The sequence below is a fragment of the Alosa pseudoharengus genome, unplaced genomic scaffold (assembly GCF_046254945.1).
Source record: "Alosa pseudoharengus isolate Yale_2024_CS ecotype anadromous, Long Island Sound unplaced genomic scaffold, YU_APseudo_1.1 YU_APseudo_1.1_scf_20, whole genome shotgun sequence".
In the NCBI taxonomy this organism is placed as follows: domain Eukaryota; kingdom Metazoa; phylum Chordata; class Actinopteri; order Clupeiformes; family Clupeidae; genus Alosa; species Alosa pseudoharengus.
In genome coordinates this window covers 10,880,469-10,900,580 of record NW_027468664.1, presented here as the reverse complement: position 1 = coordinate 10,900,580, position 20,112 = coordinate 10,880,469, and the positions used below count along the sequence as shown (strand labels likewise).

General features: G+C 40.0%; 1 protein-coding gene across 1 annotated transcript; it reads left to right on the top strand.

The window, feature by feature from the left end:
* Window positions 1–326: 326 nt before the first annotated feature.
* On the top strand, window positions 327–6,796 carry LOC143136845 (dual specificity tyrosine-phosphorylation-regulated kinase 4-like). The gene is made up of 11 exons (XM_076297519.1): window positions 327–659; window positions 803–923; window positions 1,031–1,194; window positions 2,586–2,722; window positions 2,804–2,944; window positions 3,250–3,388; window positions 3,495–3,576; window positions 3,678–3,850; window positions 3,957–4,017; window positions 4,125–4,254; window positions 4,416–6,796. Exons 1-11 carry the CDS (start codon window positions 327–329, stop codon window positions 4,927–4,929), a joined length of 1,995 nt encoding a protein of 664 aa, XP_076153634.1. The 3' UTR covers window positions 4,930–6,796.
* The last annotated feature ends 13,316 nt before the right edge of the window (window positions 6,797–20,112 follow it).

Below are 20,112 nucleotides of genomic sequence, written 5' to 3'. Positions count from 1 at the left end.
CGAAACGTGCGTAATGTTTCATTTGTCCCTCCAGGTCGGGATGAATGAAACAGGCATGGGAGACAAGAAAAGCATAGGCTACAGTTTAAACTAGCCCAGGGGCAGGCAATTTTTTTTGGCTCAAGGGCCACATTGGGTTTTATATATTATTTAAATGATAGTAATGACAAAGTAATTTTGATTTAATATGAATATTAATATATGAATATAAATATGCAAAGCAGTGGCACCTGACTTCAAACACATAAGAAATACCCACGTTGAATGCTGTGCCTGTGTGCGCCTACTTTATTGCTGGAAATAATTCCTCACACGTTTTTCGCACCATGGTAATCCACCGAGGTGATTGTTATTGTCGGGAATTTTATTGTGGTTTACCGTTACACCTACAAACTTTGTCTTGCCACTCCCTTCTGGGTGTTCCCTTTGCCTGTACACCACAGGTACGTTCACAGACTGAAGGAGAGTTGTCAGTCACCCGTTCACATTTCATCTGCATCTCTGTCTCTTCCCCTCAGCACCATCTTGGCACATTTCCTCATCTGGAGAATAAGCCAGTGTGTCGTAACCCCCTGAAGACCAGCAGCCATAAGGACATCCTGCCCCGTATTGCTCCTGTTATCCACAATACTCCTCCTGTGATCCCGCCACCCAGCACTGTAAGCATGTCAGGGTGGATACATGTGGAAAACTGTCAGGGTTTTCACTGGGACTGTCCATTACTTAAGTGCTTTCACTATATACAGACAGGTAAGCCCAAGTGGAGCTGTGTTTGACTGAATCTGAATCTGCCATTACACAGGACGATAGGCCTCGGACCTCGAAATTCAGGTCCACAGTGGAGAATCTTCCAGAATGCATCAACAACAGGAAAAGTACAGGTCCCTACAATGGAGCAAAGTCACTGCCCCTAACACCAAGAGGTACAGAGAAATTCAAGTGCATTGTGTGATAAAATACAGCAAATATCTCTGTGAAGACTGAGTCTCTCTGACAACTGATGTTTCATTTGTTAAATGTTTTTTCACAGAGACACTGAAAATATTCAGGGATAAGCTGTCGGAGTTTGAGCAAGAAGAGATCATTAACTTTCCGGATATATACTACCTTGGTCTCGATGCCCAGAAGATCGAAGCAGTTGAAGGGGCTCCTCAAAACAATGGCTTTGATGATGAGAATGGCGCGTACATCAAGGTATGCTGTCCTTAGAACTGTGCAGATGTCATAGGCATCATTGTTTCATTCCTTATAAGGTGTACACATATTCGGTTGTTAAAGCGATGGTTCGGAGTAATTTCACCCTAGGGTCCTTTGCACCATGACCCCGAGCCAAACATCCTCCCAGAACCTTTTTTCCCTTGGTCGAACCCTGGTCGAGTAGCGCTGTCAGAAACTAATGACGTTCTGCAGTCGTGATGGAACCAACTTTTATCTCGTAAATTACCCCACTAATAATGCCCTGAATGGTACAAAACTTCTGCTGTAGTACAACTATGACCTTTAGTCCAATAACTAGGCATTAGAAAGTTTGTAAGTGCACCAGGAGTTTATTTAAATAAGACTTGCCTGATTATCTGCTACTATACCGCTGCGTCGACGTTTCTTCCGTGATTTGGGAAAAGCCCGTAAAAGTCCTTGCAGGAAGCGATTACATCAACGTTTTTTGGTATATCCATTTTTTTAAAAAAAAATTCCGAAGTGTTTACAACTTAGTGTTAACTAATAATTGTTGCAAACTGGACTACGAACAAAATATTAGTGCATTCCTAGATCTACATCCTTATGCATGCTTCCTGCCAGGACTTTTACGGGCTTTTCCCAAATCACGGAAGAAACGTTGACGCAGCGGTATAGTAGCAGATAATCAGGCAAGTCTTATTTAAATAAACTCCTGGTGCACTTACAAACTTTCTAATGCCTCGTTATTGGACTAAAGGTCATAGTTGTACTACTGCAGAAGTTTCGTACCATTCAGGGCATTATTAGTGGGGTAATTTACGAGATAAAAGTTGGTTCCATCACGACTGCAGAACGTCATTAGTTTCTGACAGCGCTACTCGACCAGGGTTCGACCAAGGGAAAAAAGGTTCTGGGAGGGTGTTTGGCTCGGGGTCATGGTGCAAAGGACCCTAGGGTGAAATTACTCCGAACCATCGCTTTAAGTCCGACGTCATGGGCCCCAACAGCTTTTTCCTCAAAAAACGTTGACTAGCACAGCCAGCCATTTTTTACGCAACTTGTAAACCTTATCACCATCACTTCAGTTTAGTGAGGGTTAAACAAAATCGGTTAACTTTAACAGAGTAATTGCTGTAGCTGTGCAGCCAGATGATATAATCAAGGGTGACGCCCAGGCTTCCACGAAAAATAGTATTTTATTAGGTTGAGTCAACAAGTGAGTACAATTTTCTTAAAGGCTACTCTGAATAGCGGACATTTTTTTATTTTACTGTCTATAGAGAAAAACGAGCGGCTCTGAAAGCCGTTGGACCCGGAAAGATAATTATCAGCCTATTATTGCATCATAACCGAATACTTAGGTGTGCACTGTCATGAAATGTTGTTTTTCTTTCTGGATATTCAAGGTTTTGCATGATCACCTTCAATACCGCTATGAAGTTCTGGAGGTAATTGGAAAGGGATCATTTGGTCAAGTCCTGAAATGTATGGATCATAAGACCAAAGAACTGGTTGCTGTTAAGATTCTTCGCAACAAAAGGAGGTAAAAAGACTCCATGTATATACTTTCTATAGTTGAATACATCTTTCTATTATGTTATTAATTCATGTGCTTTGGGCACAGATTGAAGCACCAAGGCCTTGTGGAGCTCAAGATCTTGGATCTGTTGCGCAAAAAAGATCGGAATAACCACTTCAATATCATCCACATGAAGGAGCACTTTACGTTCCGTGATCACCTATGCATCACCTTTGAGCTCCAGGGGTAAGGCTAGTGGACTTCTCATACTTCTCATTAGTTCACCACATGTGAGAAAGATGGTGACCGAAGATGATTAGAGCCTCCAGAATAAGGTCAAAATAATCAGTGGCAAAACATGCCAGAATTTGCACTTGATTACTGTAATGTAATTTTTTCACTTAGCTTTAGTGGCCTAGAGGAAAACCAAAATACATTGGCTAAATGGATATTGCTGATGTGTTATTGTTGTTTTATTAGAGCACTTAGCACATGCAATGTGACTATAAACTGTACATCTAAAGAGTCACTACTTTTTTTCATGATTTCAGAGATAACCTCTATGAGACTATAAAGAAGAACCGCTATAAGGGCTTCAGCCAAGCCACAGTGCGTCGCTTCACTCACTCCATCCTTAAGTGCCTGCAGATGCTTCATCATGAGAAGATAATCCACTGTGACCTAAAGCCGGTATGCTATCATTGCTCCCCATCAACATCAAAAATGTTTGCATGATGCAGAATGTCCTGCCATTACTGTTCATGATCTCAATGCTGAATTGATGTGTTTGTTGCAGGAGAACATCGTTGTCACCCAGAACGGCTCACAGAACATCAAAGTGATCGATTTTGGATCTAGTTGCTTCGATCATGAGAGAGGTGTGTGAGGCACAGCCCTTCCCTGTTCGTCCTCTTCATCATCCCCACAGTCTAGTCTCCCTCTCATCTCACCACTTACCTCTGGGCCTTCTTGTCCGCAGTGTACTCTTACATCCAGAGCCGCTTCTACCGCTCCCCTGAGATCATTCTGGGCTGCAGCTATGGCATAGAGATTGATATGTGGAGCCTTGGCTGCATCATTGCGGAGCTGTACACCGGCGTGCCACTCTTTCCTGGAGAGAATGAGAAGGACCAGATTGCCCTCATCATGGAGGTACTGTCTAACAGCAATTGTTCCGTATATCTAACACAGGTTCTCCGTTTTGTAAATGAGTGCTGCAGTTGCATGTCATGATCTTTGAGGTGTGTTTGTGCTTCAGGTGCTGGGAGTGCCTCCGGAGGAGATGCTTCAGACTGCTTCTAGGACAAAAAAGTTTTTTGGTGAGTTCCTGATATCAGGTGCAGTCATGCTACAGGACATGACCTGAGGAGAAGATGGCCCCATGAAAGTTTGTCCCCATGTAAACTATGAGCCTTTTCTCCCCCAGAGCCTAATGGCAAACCAAGGCCCTACACAAATAGCAAGGGCAAGACCAGAAAAACTGACTCCAAAGATCTGGCCAGCATTCTGAAGACCTCGGATCCACTCTTTCTGGACTTCATCAGAGGCTGCCTTGCGTATGTATCAGTGCAGTACAAAACATAGAATCCAAAATGAGACATGGTAAACATAGGGCAATACAGGGCAGACATAGGGTAGACTGAGGGATATGGTGGCATTTTATTGTTTTTAATTATGCTCACATATAGATTCTTTGACATTTCACTACCTTATGCAGCTGGGACCCAACTAAGCGCATGACTCCAGATGAGGCCCTTCAGCATGATTGGTTTACGGAGGCCCAAAACAGGTGCTGCACAAGGATCCGTACCTCCAGGAAGACAGTTGAGGTCAACACCCCTCCCCAGTCCCCCAAGCAGGCGGCCGAGAAATCCATCCCTCTGGTGGCCGGGAAGTCCATCAAGCCGGTGGCCAAGAGGTCAATCACGCTGGTGGCCGATAAGTCTCACCGTCTCTACTCTGCTAGGTCCTACAAGCAGGGCCAAGCAGGAAAGACCGATAGGCAGAGCCCCGGGAGAGACAAGCTGGCTTCTCTGGACCACCAATCTGTACCAGGTGCGACGGCCTGGAAGTATGCAGCGGAGGGAGCAATCAAGCTCCCCAGCAGTGGTGGCAGCAGGTGCAAGGTGGCCAAACCAAAGTCAGCCCATATTATCATCCCCTCCCCCATGGATGCCACAACCTCTACTTCAGACCTGGATCTTAAACAGGTCTGGCCCCGCCTCAACTGAGAGGCAACCACTAGGGCTGTTTTGAGGGTAGTAAGGTGGTATTGATTTGCTCATCCTTCTCGTGTGTATCCTTACATTCTTGACGCTAAGGGCCTGGATCCACCCAAACTTCAGGAATATTTGGACACACAGGAGGTATTGACAACTTAACACCTAAGTTACCCCTTGCCCTCAAACTGAAGCCCTTCATTAGGCCTACTGGCTACAGGGTCAAGGATGATGCTTGATTCGTGTGTGTGTGTGTGTGTGTGTGGGGTCAGGAAATCACAGTGCTATCCCACTGCCTCCTGGCACACCTCAGCTCCCGAATTAAAACTTTAAAGACCAAAAACATCATGTCAGTTGGTAACCTGGTGGACCATGCTGAATGACAACTTTGCAATGGTTTGTAGGAAATTAATTGGATACACTTTGGATATTCGGCCACCCCTTTCTAAATTTCTTACCATGCTCCTAATGTTGCACTTTAGTACTCATTGACATCTTGAAGATTTCAAAGATAGTAATGCAAGTATATTGGTGCTCCTGAGCTGAAATATTGAGTGCAGACACACCTTTGTAAAGTAATTCAGCCTGCATATATTACCCACAGCCTGAAATCACTGAGCTGTATTTCTAACCTCTAAATTTGCATGAATGTACTTGTGCAATGTACTTGTGTTATTAACACCCAAGGGAGCAGATCTTAACCCTTAACTTTCTCACTATAATTCTGTTATCTGTTGCAACTTTGCAATGATTCTTAGGAAATTAATTGGATAAATAATTATACCAAACCTTCTTACCATGCACCTAAAGCAGAATTATAACATTGAGTGTGGATCACTTAAAGGGATCTACGCACCTTTGTAACATAATTAAGTCTTCCTTTATCACCCATTCTCTGAATTGATAAAAAGTGCGGATCATTGTTTTTGAAGTACGCACCTTTGGTTTATATTATCAAAGATAACAGAATAATAATTAATCAACCTCTAAAACTGAGCATTGCATGGATATATTTGAACATCTATTATTTAAACATGGGAGTAGATATTATCCCTCATATACTCATCTACTCACAGTAATTCTCTACCAAAGATGCAGAGAGTACTGCCTAAAATTCCAGATTGATGGTACAAGACACTGAATGCTGAAGACATTGAGTGCAGATCAAGCGCTGGGTTTACGTACCTTTGTAACATAATTCTGTCTTCATTTGTTACCCATCGTCTGAATAAAACCACTGAGTGCGGGTCATTGTTTTGACCTACGCACCTTTGGTTTCGATTAGAACATCTTACCCATTGCAAAGTGCTTCAGAATAATCTCTAACTGACTAATTTCTAATCAACTTCCAAAAGATCTGTCTCAAGTATTGTTGAGCATCTATTATTAAAACACAAGGAAGCGGGTCTTAACCCTGATCTGCTCACCTACTCACAGTAATCTTCTCATCTATCACAAGATGCAGAGAGAGTATTCCTTAAAATACCAGATTAATGGTACAAAAAACGAATTTCCTTGGATTATTTGTAACATCCACTTCTTAAACATTGAGTGTGGATCATTCCTTTTGATCTATTTTGACCTTTTGTTTTTAATCTAAGGACTAAATCTGAATAAGTCTATACAAAAACCAATCTATATTCCTAATGAGGCTACCTGTTAGAAAGGTGGAGGTGGATATTTAGAATATCTACTTTCTACTCCATGCACTTTTTATCACATGTAAGCAGACGTAAATTAGTCATGATTTGCTTTGAAGTGTGACGGCTCCATCTAGTGACATCTAGTAGAAATGTTCCTGACCTGAGTGATTGTGACGTGATGTGACGTGTTATGATGTTATGAACAAGCAGCATCATTGACCTTAAGCTCTTACCAAACCATCATTATAGACACAATTTGACCCCCCCCCCCCCCACCCAAACTCCAAAAAAAAACCTTCATCATAGACCAAATCCAAATCAAACTTTGGTTCATCCTCGCCTCTGCCACATATTGTACTTACCCAAACTGCCATCACATTGGGACTTTGCCTACAGCACTGCAGATAATGACACCTAGACTGCGCCTGTTGGGCCCCTCTGCGCTTGACCATCATGACAGACTCAATGGGACTTCCCCATTAGTCCCCCACAATACCCCCATCTCTCCCCATGGCACCAGCCATATAATTCACTTAAAACAACAGTTCCCCATAGCCACCCATATCCCATTCTTCCCTAATAAATGACGAGCATGCAGTTGGTGGCCATGTGTTTTTCTTTTAGGTGACTTTGATCACCTCCTTCCTTCTGGTTTGATTTCCCCCCATAAAACAATTGTTAAATTGGATATCGGTATTAGCAATGCCCGTGCATATTGTGTGTCATACATATGTAATTATATTGTGTGTAAATATTTATTGATACGGTATTTGCTCATCATTGTCAAATGATTGAATTCATTGATTGTGTCTAAATGGATTTTTAGGCCATTTCCTTTTTCCACCCTTTTGTAAGAGGAAGTTATAGTTGGAAAACGGGTTGGAAAATCAGCCTTAAATGTGAGTATAAATATGCCTTGGAAGAAGTGTTAGGAAGCACTTTAGATTCCTGATAAATCAGACACATTGCCACTGCAGGAACTTAGCAGGTGGCATGAACATTTACAGGGACGAACAGTCCCCCAGCCAGACCTTTCAGCCTTTCTGTTTCCATGGCTGTGCAGGGACTGTGAACTTCAATGACATGAAATCTTTTACTCTCAACCCATTCTGGGCACAATAAAAAATAATGATGCATTTCTCCAGTGGTGGAACCAACATTAAGTCGTTAAACTGGATAATTTTAGAATTACCTCAAGGTAATGTTGAAAGTTGAATTTTGCTCACCTGAATGGCTTCATGGCACCTATAATTACTTGACACAGGAATATACTAGCACACTGTTATTAAAACCAATGTGAGCGGATGCTTTACCTGTGTCCATTCAGCTGAGTGTTACCTCAACAAGCTAACTGTAAGCTGTAATGTATTTAGCTTTATTTACCACATAACCTCTGGTAAATCTTATTGTCTTCCACCACACAAGGCCACCTTTAAATGAGCCACAAGTTCCTTTAATGGAAAAGTACCTTGTGTTAACCTGTGTAAAAAGCTGTTTTTAAGGGCAGGCTGGGTACATAGACCTTTTTGAAACAGGAAACAATGCTGCCAAATGCAGATAAAGATAGATTAATTACTACTTCCTGATAACTCAGGTACTGTAACAGCACATGTGCTGTTTTATGAATGTGGAAATTGAATGTGGTTATTTGAATGTATCTGGAGTTTTTGTTAATAGAAAGCATTTTTATGTCTCCCTTTGCCAATAAAACAACTTGTAACACCCCATAAAGTTGGAGAATACAAAGCAAGGGATTTAAGACCATTCATCTTTACAAAAGGCCCTCACTTGTGTATTCTCTTCTTTGACTCACCCTATGCATTTTAGATCAGGTGACTGAGATGGCAATTACTACAGCTTGATTTTGTTTTCAGTAAACCATTTGTGTTTTGATCTAGACATTTGTTTTGGTTCAGTGACCTGATGAATGATCCATGACCCACTTTTATTATCTTGGCAGAGATTGACAGATTTCCTTTGAAAATGTTCAGGTTTTTCTTGGGGTTCATGATACCATAACGGCTGCCCGTTATTTTCTATGTACACCTACAGTAAACACCTAAAGTGTTTCTTGCCAAAGAGCGCAAATTTCATCTGACAATAGACCATACTTCCAGACAAAGTCACTGTACCATTCAGTAACTTCTGCCGCTTACATTTGTAATTAAATGACTGGACAGGCTTTTACCTGGCATGCCTTTTAATTAATCTATAAGCAGTGAGGTCACCTTTTAAGATTTTTTGGAGGACTTGGTGACCAAGATGATAACTTTTTCTGTAACTCTCCAACAGAAGGTTCTTATGGAATTTTTTTCCTATCTTACCATCCTGGGGGCAAGATAACGATGGGTCTTTATCCAAGCATGTTTGTCACATTTCCAGTTGGTTAGAAGTTTTTAATCATTGGTTTAACTGTAAATATAGGCATTTTCATAAAGTACCAGTTTGTTTAGCCATTTCCTGACTTACATATGTCAACACACTCTCTTTTTATTCATTTAGTGTATTCTTTCCAATGTTGAAAAATGACTTTAGACTTTGTGTCACTTTATTTTCATACCTTTGTGAAAAAGAAAGTCATGAACTACTTCTGAAAGTTCACAGACACTGATGAACTTAAAGAAGTTGAAATTAGGAAAATTCTTCTGTTACATTTTATGTATGTGTTTACGTTTTCTTGGGGTGCCAATAGTTGTGAGCAACATGTTTTTGTTTTTTATTTAGGAGATTTTTTCACAAAATAAATTTGCTTCCCTTTAAGGCTGGATTTTTCCTATCTCTTTTCATTGTGAGATTACAATAAATTGCCAAAGGATTATTTTTTATACCCGTTTTTGTCAACTTTACCAAAGGTGCCAATAATTCTGGAGGGTACTGTCATCAATTGGGTCAAATCATATCAAGAAAGGAGTTTGTTTGTTGCCATTGGCAACTGTACCTCAACGCCAACATCCTTGACCTGTGGTGTTCCCCAGGGGTCGATCAACCTCTATATGCTTCCACTTGGACAAACCATCAAAAACGATTTGATTTCCTATCATAGCTATGCCGATGACACCCAACGTTACTTAGCTCTATCACCTAATGACTATGGTCCTCTTGAATCTCTTTGTCAGTGACAAGATCAACAACTGGATGTCTCAAAATTTTCTTCAGTTGAACGAAGATAAAGTAATTATATTTGGTAAAAAGGAGGAAAGACTTAAGGTTGCCACTCTCCTTGAAATTAAAGGGCTTAAAGCAAACAATACTGTTAAAAAGCTTGGTGTCATAATTGACAGTGATCTAAAGTTAAACAGCCACATGAAAGCAATAACTAAATCAGCTTGTTACCATCTCAAAAACATTGCCAAACTTAGAGGGCTAATGTGCGGAGCCCTAGAGGTGTCATCGCAAAATGTTTTGCATGTTGAGAGAATGTCCGCTCGTTTTACTACATTGTGCGCTCGTTTTACTAAATTGTGCTCTCGTTTTACTATATTGTGCACTAGTTTTACTAAATCGTACGCTCGTTTTACTAAATTGTGCTCTCGGTTTACTAAATTGTGTGCACAATTTACTGTATTGTGCTCTCGTTTTACTATACTGTGCGCTCATTTTACTAAATTGAGCTCTCATTTTAAGCATAGTAAAACGAGGGCACAATTTATTAAATGAGTGCACTATTTACTAAAACGAGCGCACAATTTACTAAAACGAGAGCACAATTTGTGAACATGGTTATAGAACATTGTGTGCACGATCTACTTAAACGTGGCCACAATTTTGTGCACTCAATATTGTCTTGACACATGTAAACATGAGCACGGTATAGTATATTCGAGATCTCGATCTACTAAAACGCACCCACGAATAATTAACGTGGGCTCGAAGAAATTAAATTGTGTGCACAAAAACGTAGTGTGATGTCAAGGGGTATCCCCGGGAATGACGTCGGGAGGTGTGTCGCTTGTAGTGACGGAGGGGGAATCTCATTGATTGCAGTGCACCTGGATATAGCCCAGTTAGGTAGGCTATAGGTGGGAGAGCAGATGATTGTGTGTGTTTGCACAGGCCCCTAGCCATCTTCGTCCAGCTGAATGTTTGCCGAAGTTTTGAGTCTTGAGGTCCAAGTTTATGCAGAGCTGTGGTGTTTATCTAGCCTGACGAGCCAGACCCACATTAAAATGTAGGGTCTGGGCACTCACCGTTCGCAGTGCTCAGTCCGAGGGGCGGGATAATCGGTTGTCTTTCAAATTCTCTCTGCGCAATAGGACAGCGCTATGAGTCCCATGCGTTTCCCACCAGCGGAGCTAGTTGGCTAGTTCAAACTTTTGCCAACTTAATAAAAGCTTAAATGGTGTCACACTGTTCACCAACAGCAACATTATCTTATTATGACCGCCGCGCAGCGAAGCGGCGGTCATATAGGTTTAGTCAGATTTTTTTTTTTTCTTTTTCGCATGTCCAAATTTCTGTCAATGATTCCCGGGACACTGAAAGACCGGGGTAGACGAAACTTGGTGGGCATGTAACCCCATATGGATAGCATGGAACCATCGTTTTTCGTTTTGATCTGTAGCCCCCCCGCTGGACTGCACCCCCCGAAAGGAGGGTAGGGCAGACACAGTTTTCTGTGAATATCTCGAGAACCGTAAGGTTTAGGAGGACCATTTTTTTTTTGTATGTTGATCTCAAGGGGCCATGTCAACCCATTCCATAACCACTCATTTCATATATAGCGCCACCTAGTTAAACACAAAAAAGTAAAAATGAGGTGTTGTAATCGCAGGTATCTGTGACCTAACATAGTCAAAACTGCACGAAATTGGAAGTGTAGGATCATTATGACACCCTCTGAATGCACGCCAAGTTTCGTGGAATTCCGTTCATGGGGGGCCACACAATAAATTAATTTATGTTACTATACACCAACTGGCCTGTAGGTGGCCGGAGACAGTTTTCTGGGAATATCTCGAGAACCGTAGGGCCTAGGAGGTCCACCTTTTTTTTGTATGTTGATCTCAAGGGGCCATGTCAACCCATCCCATTACCACTTATTTCATGTATAGCGCCACCTAGTTAAAAATTAAAAAGCAAAAAATTAGGTGTTTTCATCACAATATCTCTGGCTGACATGGTCAAAACTGCACGAAATTGAAATTGTAGGATCATTATGACACCCTCCGAATGCATGCCAAGTTTTGTGTACTTTCGTTCATGGGGGGCCTTACAATAAAACAATTTATGTGTACATTTAGTGACGTACACCAACAAGGATTCCCGGGACACTGAAAGACCGGGGTACACAAAACTTGGTGGGCATGTACCCCCACATGGATAGCATGGAACTGTCATTTTTCGTTTTGATCTGTAGCCCCCCCGCTGGACTGGACCCCCCGAAAGGAGGGTAGGCCAGACACAGTTCTCTGTGAATATCTTGAGAACTGTAGGGCCTAGGATGACCATTTTTTCCGTATATTTGCCTCCAGGGGTCATGTTAACCCAGTTCATGTGCACACATGTGCACAAACAGATACACACACACACACACATTCACAGTAATCATACGTATGACCAGGGCCGGCCCGAGGCATAAGCGAACTAAGCGGCTGCTTGGGGCCTCCTGGCCACCAGGGGGCCCCCAATCGAGTTCTTTTTTTTTTTTTTTTTTACATAATAAATAACGTAAACAAGTGACATCAATGAATGAATAAATGAAACAATTATCATTCAAATCAAGAAAATTATGATTTCATGATCAATATGCCTGCCTACTGCTACTGTGTCTGCCAGCCTTTGAGTCACGTGCATAAAGTAGACACCTCGGGTGCATATACAATTCGTGCAGACACTGCATCAAGTTCAACAATCGGAAGAGACGGTAATGTTAAGACAAGTCACAAAAAAGGACGTATCTCTCTGGTGCCGAAAACAGAACGAAGAAAATGACAGAGGAGGAGAAAAACGAGCAAGATACAGGTATGTTTTGCATGATTATTTACAGTATGTTTTGTGCTTGAGGTAGCTAGCTAGCTGTCATGATCTAATATAAGCCATCACCAGAGCTAAATCTCCGCCATCAACAGAGAAATGTCTCCCATTAATATATATTTATCTAGATGTATTTCAGATGTCAAGGATATTGGGATTGTTTTGGATGTTCAATCAAGCATGTACCCTTGCTCTAGGTGGGCTTATTATGTCGTAAATTAAAGTTAGCTAGCTGACTGAAGTGGACATTAGCACTACAGTAGCTACATGAAAACGTAGCTGAAGGCAAATTTACCACAGAGGGATTGTTTCTGATTTCGTACCTGAAAGTGTTGATAGTTTATTACTGCTCTATAATATGTGACATAGTGGTAAGTCTGATAGCAACAACAGACTAAGCCCAGGCTCCCAGTCCCAACCCAACCCACTGACTAGCGCGACTCTGGGCATCGGTAACGTTCCAGCTTCATAGGCAAAGATGGAACAGCAGTGCGCTCTGCTCTAAGATCTTTGTAGAGAGATGGTAGTGTTTGAGAAAATATACCATGTTGGGTGGGGAGACTTCTGTGATGAAAATAAACTTACATTTGATTAAGATAGTGGCAAGTGATGTAGCGGTGCTACCCTAACATTTAGGCTGCAGTAGATCACCATGTTAAGCGTTCACCATACTGCAATTAAGTATACTCTTTTGATTATGCCTCATTTGCCAATAGAATATGAATTGTTACATGTGGAATTGCTTGTTATTTGAGTGTAAGTAATGATAGCAAAATAAACTAATTCTGCTCGATCAACTATGCACTTATGCAATATTTTTTTTTTTTTCAAAGACACTGTTGAAGTCCTTTGGAGCACATCTCTACCTCTACCTAACTCTACCTACCAGAAGGTGAGGTTTTCTTGATGGCAAATGGTTACATAGCCTGTTAATATGACACGACACATTTAACATCGTTTTTTTTCTTCTTTATTTATGTATTTATTTAATCATTGCAGGTTCGTCCACTGCAGAGTTGCAGATGCCTAAAAACCAGGAACGAAGTAGGAATAATTATCTATTTTTTGGGACATTTTATTTTTGATTATTAATGTTTGTCTATTTTGTTTTTATTTTGTAGTTGAAAATTGCTCATTTAATGCACATTTGCGGATTTGTTCAGCAAATCTGTTGAAAAACAAGTCATTAAACTGATGTACTTGTTTACAACAAATACAAATGCTGTTGTATTTTGTTATTTGTCAATTCAACTTCAGTAAACCACCCTTAGTGCTTCACTTTGAATATGAATGTTTCAAATAAATCTGTGATTTTAGTACCCTCTAAGATTAAAAGGTGACAGGGTTGGTGTAAATAACAACTATATTAATACATTGGTTTACCAAGCACATGGGGCCAGAAGTCTAGATTGGAGCCCCAAAACATTTTTGGCATGTGAGCAAGGATGGATTACTGAATGAGCCTACCGAGCCCAAGAGGTCAAGGGACCCTGAACCCCAAGTAGTTGTGTGAATTCACTACCAATAAGTCAAAAAGCAAAAGGCTATGAATCTGAACAAATTTAGGTACTGCCCTTCTCCAGCTGACCATCCCAAAAATGCACCAGAATACAGGAAATCACATCTAACCCCCCCCCCACACACACACACACTGCAAGGATTAAAGTTCTCCGTCGTAGGACGGATTTCCGTCAATTTGATTTTAGAAATGTCATATTTGAGATCGATGCAGATCCGATGAGAAAAAAAAAATAGGGGGGGGGCGGCTATCACCTTTTCTTTTCCTTTTTTTAAGGCAACTACAAATATTAGGTCCGATGAATTAATGTGTGTGATGATAAATGTTTAAAGACCTAATAGTGTTCTTGAGAACTTTCTGTGTCTCAATCAGTGACGGCTCAAGAAGATAGCCTAGCCATAACGGTCTAAAAGTTGGATTATAGTGACACAATCGAGACAGCTGATGAGGTTGGCAAATCCGTTTAACTTTTTTGGATATGATATTGTGAGCTCTATGTGCGAATTCGGAGAAGAAGCGTAGGCTGTGTTCTTTCCGTGCATCAATGTAGACAATTTCTTACTATCGCGAACTCTTGTCAGGGGAGGTCATTCATTTTGGGTGTCACCTATGAACCTATGCCACCCCATGTAGGCTACTATTATTGTTACAGTTTTTAATCAATGCAACTAACATTATGTGTAAAGCGACGCAATATAAACCGTATGCAATGTATTATCCCGTCTGTTATGACATGTACAACAATGTTTTTCACAATTTGCAACGGAAGGTTTTGACTGAGCGTGTTAACATAAAATAATAATAATATTGTCATCATCGCGAACTGTTTAGTAAGGGGGTCAGTCGTGTTTGTGACGCACAGACAGCCTTGTAGCCTATTTTGCTTTAGGCCTCACTTTTAACGACAGTAGGTTGTGAGTGTATGTTGACAAAAAATAACCATGCAATCAAAATAGTCAACTTAAAACTTTGCTATAAAATATTATTAATTTATAGCACAAAACCATAACCAGTATGCCTACCAGAACCTTGCATATTAGGGACCGTTCGTTATTTATAAACGGGGTCACCGGAGGAAAATAGGGGAGGGTCATGGGCCACCCATCTTTTGTATTAATGAAAACAGCAAAAAATCAAAGTGGCTTGTTTGATAGTTGATTTCTGTCGCCATATAACGTTCTCTTTCGTTCCATAGCTCTGTCAATATTGAACAATGAAAATAAGGGAGATTTCCCGGGTTTCTCACGCAAATACGGAAAATGTCAACATCCGTCCCCATTAACGTTGGAAGGGTTGGAGCAAGTAGCCTAGTTTATTCACGCCTAACAGCCTATATCCATTTGGTCAACTTTATCCAGCCCTAAAAAAAGCTAACTTTGGTTTACTTGTAGTTTACCGTGTAGCCATAGCCTAATTTTAAACAGTGTGCATGCTTATAAAGCATACTTGTGCTTCATTCATCCACACATCCAGCTCCTAACGTTTTGACAAGCATTTCTACCAATTGACCTTGTTCCTGCCCATCTCTAGCTTTGCTGTCTCCATCCTTTCTGTTTTTGTCGTTTGCAAAAAAAAATATAGTAGCCTAGGCCTATTTATTGGTAACCAGCAACAAGTGCAATTTGTTAATCGCTGTCATTCTCTCTCCTGCCAACAAAAATGTGTTACGTTCCAAGTAGCAGTGCGTAATTCTGCTTCATAAAGCAGAATACAGAATACAAATACATTGGTCATATAAATAGCCAGTTTATGGTCTACAGTGTAGGCTAGAGTTGGTAAGTTATGGTAGGCCAACTTGGAGTGAATATACAGGGGGATTTCTTTGGCTCTTAGCCTGGCAGGTGCGCACGTATGAAAGTGCCAGGGGCAGTGTTTGGCAAGTTACTTCAAAATCGTAATGTATTATGTATTACTTATTACTGTCATTTCAAAGTAATTTGTTACATTATAATATTACTGTCTTTGAATTGTAAGGCATTACACTACTATTGTATTACTTTTAAGTTACTTTTACCAAAATATCTAGAAATATGGATTTGGAATTCTAAATGCAGTTTATTATGCTCAATGCAGCTCATTCCTTCTAATGGAGGGCGATGTGGTATAACATAATGACTAAGCTAGGCTTAAGGCTAACAACAGTAGAATGCAATAGGCGCAGTGATGGCTCATGATGCAATACAAGGAACAATCATAGCCAGAATTTTGTTAAAAGCAGACAAAAGGTCGAAGTCTGGTCAATTGTGATAGAAATGCTGTAACTTCAGGCTTAGGCCTACTCATTAAAATCAACAGAGAGCCCACTACCTGTATATTGTAACCCAAAACTTGTCAAGACAGGCTACACAGTGCCGCTGCTGGCCATTTTGGTGCCCTAACTGCTGAAATACAGTATTAACCCAAGTATGTCATCATATGGCCAACTATAAAGATGTAGGCTAATCTGCCTGTTCCCAGGGATGGGTAGTATTTCTGAAACATGTAATATGTATTTCAAATACAAAATAGTATTTTGTCATTTGTATTTTATTGGGTTGAAGGAAATGGCTCTGTATTTTGTATCAAAATACTTAATTGGTGTGTATTTTTGTATTTTAGAAATACTGCAAAATACTATATGTGAAACACACTAAAAAAAGTAGATACTACACACAGGTGTAATGAATAATTGGTAATTAGGCAACAATGGTTTATTTTTATCGCAATCAGCTAATGTGAGAACAGCTGTGTTCAAAGACACTAACAGCTTTTCAGTGACGGCTATTGTTGAAGCATCAGCTCTGGTCTGAAGCACTGGTGTGAAGTCGTACGCAAGTAAAGATGAGCAAGTTTACCTGTGCAAGTTCACATAAGGACACTGACAAAGGCAACCATGTCCTATTGTCTCCATGCCAATCTTTAACAGAAAAAATGTCAGATATCTCAATGAACCACAATGACATCAATAGATGGTAAGGTGTTGAGTGTGTTTGAATTCCCTTCCTTGTAGCATCCATTTCTGCATTCTACAGTGGGGACAAGTTCACCTTGTTTAATTAAATAACAATTCTATTTCCTTATTAGCTGCATACTTGAGGTTGGAGATATTAAGGCATATCAAGTTTCTCACATACTGGAACTTCAAGATACATAGCCTTATCATTTTCTTATTCAGTTCTGCACTGGACTTGAATTACGACACGCTAACCATCGCAAAGTGTTCTGATGCTGGGAACAGGCAGGGATGGGCAAAAATACATCAGAATGTATTTCAAAATAAAATACCTAATACCCTCATTTTTAATGTATCAAAATAAACTACAAAATACAGTAACCATATTATGTATCAAAATAAAATACTGTATTTTTGTATTTAGAAAATACTCAAAATACTTTTTTCAAGGAAGTATGAAAGCACTGCAAAAAAAGCTTTTTAATATCCCAAACATTTAGCCTATTAAAACTATATAGTAAAAAACAATACAATTTGGCCCGTCATACCAAATAGTATACCGTATGCAAGTTCATGTAGTGTGATCAGAAGAATAATTCAAGAATTTACATTTACATTTAGTCAACTAGCTGATGCTTATCCAAAACGACTGACAGAGCTTTCAATTAACCACATTATAATCAATAGGCCAAAATCATAATTGTGTATCTGTGCCGAATTTCGTAATTCAAGTCCAGTGCAGAACTGAATAAGAAAATCATAAGGCTATGTATCTTGAAGTTCCAGTATGTGAGAAACTTGATATGCCTTAATATCTCCAACCTCAAGTATGCAGCTAATAAGGAAATATAATTGTTATTTAATTAAACAAGGTGAACTTGTCCCCACTGTAGAATGCAGAAATGGATGCTACAAGGAAGGGAATTCAAACACACTCAACACCTTACCATCTATTGATGTCATTGTGGTTCATTGAGATATCTGACATTTTTTCTGTTAAAGATTGGCATGGAGACAATAGGACATGGTTGCCTTTGTCAGTGTCCTTATGTGAACTTGCACAGGTAAACTTGCTCATCACAGCTGTTCTCACATTAGCTGATTGCGATAAAAATAAACCATTGTTGCCTAATTACCAATTATTCATTACACCTGTGTGTAGTATCTACTTTTTTTTAGTGTGTTTCACATATAGTATTTTGCAGTATTTCTAAAATACAAAAATACACACCAATTAAGTATTTTGATACAAAATACAGAGCCATTTCCTTCAACCCAATAAAATACAAATGACAAAATACTATTTTGTATTTGAAATACATATTACATGTTTCAGAAATACTACCCATCCCTGGGAACAGGCAGATTAGCCTACATCTTTATAGTTGACCATATGATGACAGGGCTCTCAAGTGTCACGCATTGAGCGTGACAGTCACTCATTTCAGTCTTTTGTCACGCTCTCCCGCCACACATTGTATTTCTCACGGAGAAAAACTATTTATATATTTAATATGCTGCGGCAGCGCCCAAAATGTCTCTGGCCGCGCCGCTCTCACTATGGAACCGGCAGGAATCAAGCGCGTCTCCCCTGGAGTTGAGCCTGCCACTTATCAGCCAATCAAAAATAACGAGAGGGGCTACACAATAGCCAATCAGAAAATAACTGTATTGTATCTGGGTAAGATTTAACGCAACAACCAATGAAAAACGCGTATCCTGGAATTGTTGAACGTGAATTATTGAACGTGAACCTGTTACCTACTTCTTCCAAGTTTCGTTCACCTTGGAGCTTCGAGCATCCGTTCATGGTTTCAGCACAGAGTAAAGTCATCTTTTAATGTTACAACAAATCCACAACTTGTTTGACACAAACAATGACAACGTGACTGCTGCTATAGAGAATGTTTCCCAGATAATTAGCATCAGTTGTTCATGACTGTCTGTAACTTAGCCAACAGTTTCACAGTGTTCATTGACAACACTTGCTCAGAACAAGTAGCCTATGCCTAGTCATACTTTCGTTCACACGATGACTGACATATTGTCACATTCTAAACATCTCTCGCTTAATCATTTTATTAGCACTAAACAAATTAAAGTGTATTGCATAGCCTATTGTTATAGGTCACTTTTAAAATCATGTCATATTATATAATTATATCCTGGCCATGGATGCATTAATCATTGTATCTGTATTCAAAAATGTCGGGTAAAAAGCAATTAAGCATCCTCTCATTCACCCTGAGAGAAAAGCCCCCTAAAAGGTCCAGGTTAGTGGATGCTCAGAGGTGGTGAAAAGGCCCATTAATTGTCAGTGCCATGTGTGAAATCATTTCTTTTGCAAATCTGAGCAATTTTAAATGATACTTAATTAAATTATACTAATTATTGCCCCATTTTGACTTAGGAGGGCATTGCTCCTACATACTTTAGCCAATAATCAAACATCTGCTCTCTTTTGGAAAGCTGAAACACTGTTGGAAAACAATTAGAATAACTGTGTGATGTAGCTGTCACAAAGTTACAAAGGCTAGATTATTCTTTTATTTTTCTACCGGATAACAAGCATCTTTAAACTGACCACATTTCAGCCCTCTAGGTCTTGACTTGATATGACTTGAGTCCTAGCATTAGGTCTTGTCATGCTGTGTGCAAAAGTAGATCAATATAGAATGACAACGTGAGTACTTTAGACCATTATTTGCCACGGTATGCTCATGCATTTGGTAAAATGCCCTATGAAAACTCCCCATAGGACTTTGGGTTATCCAAAATGCATACTGGCAATCAAATGCTTACTGAACCCCACATAAGCATAATATTGGCCTCAAATGAAAGGTAATACTCTGAAGTTTCATGCTTGCATTTGGATTGTAGGCTACTTCAGGTTGTGATATGACTAAACTAAATATGGAATAATTAAAAAAAAATACAAATCTTTACAATTTCTATTTAAATTCAATTGGTGTGTATAAGACGGGCTATATTTCTGCACAACAAATATTGGATCAACTGGTAACTGACCTGGGGCTGGTGTATGCTAGCTGATGATGCTAGTTGCGCGTGTAAATCCTCACACCCCTAACCTTAAGAACGCTTCTAACCGCTGAGTTGGAAGCCTGGGC

Excerpts from the sequence above, each read along its gene's own strand:
- LOC143136845 (XM_076297519.1), top strand. The coding sequence starts at position 327 with ATGGTAATCCACCGAGGTGATTGTTATTGTCGGGAATTTTATTGTGGT. Across the intron at positions 2,945-3,249 it reads ATCACCTTTGAGCTCCAGGG|AGATAACCTCTATGAGACTA; the intron begins GTAAGGCTAGTG and ends TCATGATTTCAG. Across the intron at positions 3,577-3,677 it reads TTGCTTCGATCATGAGAGAG|TGTACTCTTACATCCAGAGC; the intron begins GTGTGTGAGGCA and ends TCTTGTCCGCAG.